Source organism: Coffea arabica, chromosome 6c, assembly GCF_036785885.1.
Source record: "Coffea arabica cultivar ET-39 chromosome 6c, Coffea Arabica ET-39 HiFi, whole genome shotgun sequence".
In the NCBI taxonomy this organism is placed as follows: Eukaryota; Viridiplantae; Streptophyta; class Magnoliopsida; order Gentianales; family Rubiaceae; genus Coffea; species Coffea arabica.
This window is the reverse complement of record NC_092320.1, coordinates 20103407-20112173: the sequence shown is the minus strand read 5'-3', so window position 1 is coordinate 20112173 and position 8767 is coordinate 20103407. Positions and strand designations below refer to the sequence as shown.

The window sequence follows — 8767 nt, the reverse complement described above, 5'->3', positions numbered from 1 at the left end:
CCACTGCTATTTGTCAAAAGTAGACTTTCGGTTGGACTTGTAAAATGGATTTTCTTACGGCTTCATGTTTGGCTGTGGGAAACTTCTAATTCCAGCTTTGTACTTTTTACTCCAAATAATCATCTAACGTCAGCTAGGCTGAGCTGTAAAATCATCTAATATGAGCTAGGTTGAGCTGTAACTCAAAAAATCTACTTCTCTTGTGGCCTGAAACAAGACCACCAGAGACTTTAACCTGAAGGCAATGCTTGTGTTGCATCTTCTTGTTGAAAAGACTCCTTGATTCATGAGGTCACATTATCGATTACAAGAGAAGTTGCAAGCTGGGGAGCCATGAGATTAAGCCTCTTCTTCTCCCTACAATATATATTTGTTTGTTGAAACTCTAGTGAAATGATCAATTATTCAATCATCTGCAACTTGAACCATCTTTTTCCCTATATTATCGCCTCGGAAAAGACCTACAAAAGCAGATGGTATGCTTTCCAAACCATGTGAAATGTCTTCAAGAACCTGCAACTTTCCTGCCCGAATGTGCTCAACTGTGTCTGAAATGAAATCCTTGTAGACTTTCATATGATCAACAGATAAAAATCCTTGCATTGTTATCCTCTTGTAAATAATATCTACCATGTTTGGAGCAGCACGTTTTCCTTTGTCCGTATATTCAGATATAGCGCCACAAACAGCAACTCTACCGAATGTATTCATGTTCTCAACCGCAGCTTCCAGCATTTCTGCTCCCACATTATCAAAGTATATGTCGATCCCATCTGGGAAGTACCTATTACAAAGCTCAAAAAATAGCAAATACTTTAATCCAGTGTTTCTAGTAGACAAATGTGAGCCTCAATTTGTGTTATCGGGTTGAGCTTTCACTAAAAATCCACAAGAACACAACTGAGGTATTCACTTAAACTTGTGACATGGAAAAATGGGGAGGACCGTACCTTTTGAGAGCTGATTTCAGATCAGTTTCTTCTTTGTAGTTGAATGCTTCATCAAAACCAAGCTTCTCCTTTAGCAAGTCCACCTATTATTGTTCAAGATAAACATGGATTATTTGGGAAACATAAGTATCCATGGCACAAGAAAAGAACAGAACGAAGGATACTAATAGATGGCTGCAAAGGATTTGGTTGTTATTAAAGAACGTTTGTTCAACTTGAAATTTTAGTGTTAGTTGCTGCTACTTCTTTTATAGTTAGTACACTGTATATCTCAAACTGTTGTGAGATTAGTATCGGATGTAAGTTGTGTAAATTCTTACTTACCCAAAAAAATAAAAGAACCAGGCTACCACATTCACAATAGTCAACATCTGGAATGAAAAAGGGCAATAAGTTACAAGTCAACGTCACCAACTATGTCCTTAGGACCTTCAGAAACAAGCTTACTCGTTAACCTAATGTTTACCATGGACAGATTAATAAAATCCTATATGATCAAAACCAACTCTTTAGAAACAATCAAACCATACAGTCTCCTTTAGGAAAACAAAACAATTCTAAAAGCAAAAAAGAAAATTCAGATAAGAAAACCTATGGCAGCTTCTGGTTCTTAGAATGCAATTCTAGTGCTGGATGTGAGAAAGGGAGCCATGAAGAAAAGAAAAGAAAAGAAAAGAAAAAAACAGCCACCTTTTTTTGGCTACCAGCACATCCTACAACATTGCATCCAAACAGCTTTGCATATTGTCCTACTAAATTTCCAACAGATCCTGCAGCCGCAGAGACAAACACTTTCTCCCCTTTCTTTGGCTTACAAACCTCAAAAAATCCAGCATAAGCTGTAAGCCCACTGAATGCTGCATAACAAACATCAGATCTACTGAAATTTCAATAATTTCAAGAACCCTTAGATTAGCCAGAAACTAAAACGTCGATCAGGCCAGAAACAGAAGTACGTTAAACAGACTGAGAAAGAGTGAAGGATGAGGAAAACCTACCCAGAACACCTACATGGTGAGAAATGGGAAATCCTATGTTATCAACCTTGTTTAGCAAGCCACCTTCTTTTACTGTGCAGTATTCTCCCCAAGTCAGGAGTCCGGCAACTAAGTCATCCTCTTTAAAGGCGGGATTCCCCGAAGCAACAACTCTCCCAACACCATGAGCATCAATGGCCTATCGTAAACAAAGTTCAATCTTTGTAAGTACTTCTTTCCATCCATCCCTCCATGGTTGAAAATTAGAAATGCCACTTTGATTGCAAACTTACCTCAAAAGGCTTAACAGCACGTGCAGAGCTTGTGGTTTCCTGCGAGGAACTTTTTTGCTTCATGCGGTTCAATTGGTATGGATCAATGGATAAGTAAAGAATTTTCACAATGAGCTCCTTTTTACCAGGCTCAATAGATAAAGAAAGAGCCTCTGTCTTGAGCTCAAAATCAGATTCTTGTGGTGTTCCATCAATATGATGTCTTGTCACTACGTACCTGTTTGTTACTTCCATTGGAAATCTTTGGCTTAAACTAACTTCAGTGCAAGAGAAGAAGCAAAAGCAGTAAAATAACCCTGCTATGGAATATGGTTGAGCCGCTTAAATAATAATAATAATAAAGAAAGAAACAGAAGAAGGAAAAATGGAACAAGAGAAACAGCGTCTGAGAAGGAAAGTTGGGAAGGAGTCAGAATATGACGGGAACCGGAAGGGGCAACAAATAAAGAATTAGAGATAGTCACGCTAGTTTTATGGAATTTCATTTTTCCCCTAGAATGTTTTGGATTATCATCAATGTTCCTTAAATATTCCCCAATATTCATGAGCAGTATTCATTTAGATTTTTTTCAAACAAGTCTTATAGATTTAGTTATACACATCATTAATTTGCATTTAAAAAATTTAAAAATATCTAGTTAGAGTAAATTTTAATGGCATTGAATCCTAAGAAGATGTGCAATCAAAAAATAAGAAGACAAAAGGATACTTTTAATACTTATGTTACTAATATATCTATAGGCTTTTTCTAGTTAAGATTTTATTTATATATTTTACAAATTTATTATGTCACACTGACATCATTCGATTTTTGACACCGGTTCAATCGGTCAAACCCTTTGAGCTCTAATTTCAAAGTCACGTTGTTTTACCTTCCTATCCAAAATTTAAATCACAAGTTGAGCCTAGGAAGAGAGAAGGGGGGGGGGGGGGGGGGGGAAGGTACTCGGTTTGCTAAAAGCCACTTAACAGAAATTGTAGACATATACACATATGCTATTATTGTACATGATAACAAGGCTGCATGAATAATGGGAGAGGATTGAGTTGGGTAATAATGACAGAAGGATTGTCAATAGGAGATTCTGAATTCAAGATCTCTCGCTTACAAAAAAAAAACAATTGAAGAAAAGGCTGCATGAATAGTTTAGCATTGTTGTACTTGACAATTTTATTTATGATTTTGCATAAAACAAGATAAGAATACTCTAGATCCTAATAGAAATATATACACTGGCAATATATAGATGAATCAATCCATTATCTCATCAAATGGAGGGATGAATTAGATGATAAAGAAGGAAGAAGTGTAAGTAATAGGTTTCGAATTCGAAATTTCTTACTTATATTGAAAAAAAATCCATTATCTCATCTGCCCATGAAAATATTTGTGCTCCTGCCGACGAATTGGTAGACATTCAATACAGATACTAATTGACAATGCCAAGAAGAAGATTTTTGTTTGGCAAAAATGATAATATTCTGTTTTTTTTTTGTGTGAATTTCGAGAACCTAATGTTAATCAAATTTACCACTATTATATTTAGAATTGTGGATGCTATAAATAACTTTGCAACATAGTCCCTAGTGGAGTCCTTGAATGCTAGATTGTGTGTTGTGGCCCTCCATTTAGTCATGTGCTTGGCTGATGATGGCACATGTTTGATGGTCGTTTTAAGTGAATTTTTAATCATCTTGGACAGTTTTCGTGCGATGATTTGTTTGTTTACAGGTGGACAATGATTGTAATCTCGTCATTTTTAAAAGCCACACCACATCACGTGTGGTAATTTTTGATTTTTTTTTAACCAGGCAGAAATTATGTCAAGTACCTACAACCGGCGGTTTTGGCAGCTTTCAACTTTTGGTCTCTGCCATACATTTGTTGGGTAGATGTAACTTTCTTATCCTTGCCTACAATAAAAATAGCCCGTCGTTTAAGATTAGAAGCACCAAAATAAGACACCCGTCGTTTCAGATAAGAAGCACCAAAATAAGACCGCTAAGAAAGCGCCACTACGGCACTACATGCAACAGGATACCGGAACCTGCATGTGGTAGGAAGGTCAGCAGAGAGCGACACGTGTTGGAGTGCATACAGTCCAAATGGAGACGTTAAAATGTTGCATAGTGCGTGGAAAGGAAATTAAATAGAATCGTTTGCTGATACAATAAAAAAGCAGACTGACTTTCGTACAAGTTGGGTCAGGAAGTATTATTGCAGGTTAAAACCAGAGGTATTTATGTATTTGCAAATATACCCATTACCAATGGAAAAATGCTGCAAATGCCTTGGATAAAAAATATGTGTAAAGAAGGTACCGAAATTTTAAGAAATAATAAATGATTATCGCACACACGTGGGGGATATAATTTGGAAGAAGAAAAAGGTGGGGTAAACGAAAGGATTCAAGTCTTCATTAAATTTATATACATATATAAATTTAGTACCAAGTGCTGAGCTTAAGCATGTGGATAAATAGAGTAGTAACTATCGTTATAGTAAAAAAACAGTTTTAGACATGATATAATAGATTATAATAATTTTAGGAACCATTTGATTGTCCGTTGGACTTATCCACTTGAATAGGATTATGCGTAAAAATAAGGAAGTAAGTTTGTCATCTAAAATAAAAAGTTTGCGTAATAAACTAGTAACTTTTGCAGCCCAAAAGGTGAATTGAAAGTATTATGAAACATACTTTTTAAAGAGATAAATTATAATTTTTATCCTGAATATAGTTTTGAGGGAGTAAGTTTATTCGAAGTAATAGTATGTTTTTATACATAAATAATCATTTTTACTTATAACATAGTAAATTTGATTAATGACAAAAACATGCTAATTTGTGGCAAAAATATTCTATTATGCTTAAAAAACTTATGCCAAGCCCATATTTTATTGTTATTTGAAATAACACTAAAATGTTTTATTAATGATTAAAACTGAGTACCTTACTTGGTAAGTACTGTTTATATACTTGTATAAATACTTGAACGTATGTGAATAAATTAATATTTTTGAAATTTATAAATAATTAAATTTTTTGTGTTGCAATTTAAAAAAAAGTAAGCGAAATTTTTTTTGCGCAGAGCACAAAAATCCACAAGTCAAAATAGTTGGTTTGAAAGGGAAAGATACAGCTGAATATCATTGTTTAAAGTACTAAACAAATAGATGTAAAATGCTGGTTAAAACCTGGTACTTTGACATATAATAAAGGAAAGTCATAAAAAATAGGCTATTTATGGAAAAAGTTCTCATTAATAAAAATACCAGCTCTTGACGGCTTTCTTACCAAACCTCCAAAGAATGAGCAAAGTGCCAATAGTTGAAATAGTAAATTTTTTGATTTATACAGAATTAAACTGTTTCTTGCATTTTTAAAAAAATAATGAAATTTTTTATCAGAAAGCACATAAGTCAAAAGAATTGGTCTAAAAGGGAAAGGAATAGTAGATATGTACTTCAGTGCTGTTTTTTAAAAATACCCCGAAAAATATGTAATCCAAGCGAAACCGATTCTTTATTATTTAAAATACCAAATCTGTAGTTGTATTTTAACTGTTATCCATTGATATCTTAAAGTATCATATTTCCATCAAATACCACCTCTTAACACCCATTTTCCTATAAAAAATTTATTTATTGGATAAAATAAAAATAAACCAATTTTTCAATAAAACACTAGCTCTTTATAGTTTTCCTCCATTATAAGAACTAGAGCTGCAAACGAATCGAGCTGCTCGTGAGCGGCTCGAGTCGAGCTCGATATTAATCGAGCTTGAGCCGGCTCGAGTCAAACTCGAGTTCAGAATATTAAACTCGATAACTCGCGAGTTTGAATATATATATATATTTTTTTTATTTTTATTTTTATTTAATAATAAAATTACGTATATTATATATATATATATTTTTTTTATTTTCATAGTAAAATTACGTATATATCTTTAATATTTTATTATTTATTAAGAAAAAAAATATTATTTTATTTATTTTTTTAAAAATAAATTTTTTATTTTTTATTTTTTTCGAGGCTCGAGCTCGAACTCGAGTTCGGCTCGACTTGATTCGAGTCGAGCTCAAGGTTGAAAATTGCCGACTTGTCGAGCTCGAGCTCTAACTCGAGTTTGGTAAAATTTAGTCGAGACTCGGCTCGATTAGTTCAAAACTCGACTCGACTCGACTCGTTTGCAGCCCTAGTACTCTGTTCTTACCCATTTTTCCATTAAAAAATTTATTTATCAGATAAAATAAAAATAAACCCGTTTTTCAATAAAAGACTAGCTCTTTATGGTTTTCTTGCATTGTAAGAATAGAGTACCCATTTTTGCATCGAAAAATGTATTTATCGGATAAAATAAAAATAAATCCGTTTTCCAATAAAACACTACCTCTTTATGACTTTCCTGCATTATAAGAACAGAGTACCCATATCTCCATAAAGCAATTTATTTATCGGATAAAATAAAAATAAATTCATTTTCGAATAAAACACTAGTTCTTTATGACTTTCCTCCATTATAAAAACAGAGTACCCATTTTTTCATAAAAGGATTATTTATCGGATAAAATAAAAATAAATTCGTTTTTCAATAAAACACTAGTTCTTTATGGCTTTTCTCCATTGTAAGAACACAGTACCCGTATTTCCATAAACCAATTTATTTATCGGATAAAATAAAAATAAATCCATTTTCTCATAAAACACTAACTCTTTATGATTTTTCTCCATTATAAAAACGGAGTACCCATTTTTTCATAAAAGAATTTATTTATCGGATAAAATAAAAATAAATCTGTTTTTCAATAAAACACTAGTTTTTTATGATTTTTCTCCATTATAACAACAGACTACCTATTTTTTCATTAAAAAATTTAAAACACTAACTTTTTATGACTTTTCTCCATTATAAGAACAGAGTACCCATTTTTCATAAACAAATTTATTTATTGGATAAAATAAAAATAAATCCATTTTTCAATAAAGTACCAGCTACTTATGGCTTTCCTCCATAAATTATCTATTTTCATAAGTTAATTTATTAGTTGGATAAAATCAGAATAAAATTAGGTTGAACAACAAATTACCTTTTACGATAAAGTTGAAATACAGGAAAATAACCTATAGCAAGTTTTAAGTCCATTTCAATTACAAAAATATGCTAGAAATTCTTTTTGCAAACGCAAGACACCTAATTCATAAAGTCTCAAGAAACCTTTACAACCGTTATGCAAAAGCAACTTATTCATTTTAAATTTTTAGCATCAATTTGATTATCTGTTGGACGTATCCACCTAAATAGAATAATTTGTATTTTCTGGGACACGAGACATAATAAGAATTAAACTTGTATTAATGTAGACCTAACAAAATGAGAGAAATAGCATAACAATTAATACAATAATAAGAATAATAGAGTTGGTATAACAAAATTAGTATAGTCTAGAATTTTATTTTTTTGTGCAGATAGTTCATGAATATGAGATTGAACCACTAAAAAAAACACATCTATATCTATCTATATGTATTGCAGAGGGAATTTTGGATAAGGAGCTTTCCAAATTGTCAAAAGTCTGAATACTATTTTATTACAATTTTACATTTCTAAAATTAAGAAATGTTTATGTCACAACTAATCCTATAACTGCTCGTACAAATCCTGTACTCATGCTTATGTTTTTCCTACATTTCCCTCACGTTTTTCCCACTAACCCATAAAATTAAAACTCCTAAATTTTAATGAACAGATAATAACCACCCATGTAAAATGATATCTGCAAATTCCAATTAATGTCTCACATTTACTGCTGACTTTACTGATAGTAATAACTAACAGTTATTACTGACATTCACATCTCACACTTACCACATTACTCATAGTAATAACTAACTGTTAATTTAAGAAATTCGTAACTACGAAAGTCACATATCCAAAATTTAGGAGCATGTTTAAATTATAATTTTCACAATTCAATGTATTTTATTGTCATAATATAGTTTACTCTCATAATCATTCACAAAACTGATGTTCACTAATCCAATTGACCCATTTAATTTGTCATCATATAAATTGAATACAGTGAAAAAATTATGTATCATACATTAACTATGGATAAATCTCAGTTACAAACATTTCAATCAGTGACAAAGCCAAGATTTTTTTTCTACACTGGGGCTAAAATTTTTCTAGACGGGGTAAAATAAGTAATCTATTTTTATAATAGAGAAAAGCCATAAAGAATTAGTGTTTTATTAAAAAATGAATTTATTTTTATTTCAGCCGATAAATAAATTTGTTTATGGAAAAATGGGTACTCTGTTCTTATAATGAAAGAAAGTCATAAAGATCTAGTGTTTTATTGAAAAATGAATTTTTAGGTATTTTATCCGCTAAATAAATTTGTTTATGGGAAAACATCTTTAAAGAGATGGCATTTGATGGGAAAATGATACTTTAGAATACCAATGGATAACAATTAAAATACAATCACAGATTTGACATTTTAAATAGTGAAGAATCGGTTCCGTTTGGATTACAT

The 8767-nt window shown here is 31.8% G+C and overlaps 1 protein-coding gene across 1 annotated transcript; it reads right to left on the bottom strand.

Moving 5' to 3' along the window:
• Positions 1–236: 236 nt before the first annotated feature.
• LOC113692019 (2-alkenal reductase (NADP(+)-dependent)-like) lies at positions 237–2618 on the bottom strand. Its single transcript, XM_027210350.2, has 5 exons — positions 2221–2618; positions 1949–2126; positions 1641–1807; positions 951–1033; positions 237–784 (listed from the first exon to the last, which is right to left on the bottom strand). Exons 1-5 carry the CDS (start codon positions 2452–2454, stop codon positions 406–408), a joined length of 1041 nt encoding a protein of 346 aa, XP_027066151.1. The 5' UTR covers positions 2455–2618; the 3' UTR covers positions 237–405.
• Positions 2619–8767: the final 6149 nt, after the last annotated feature.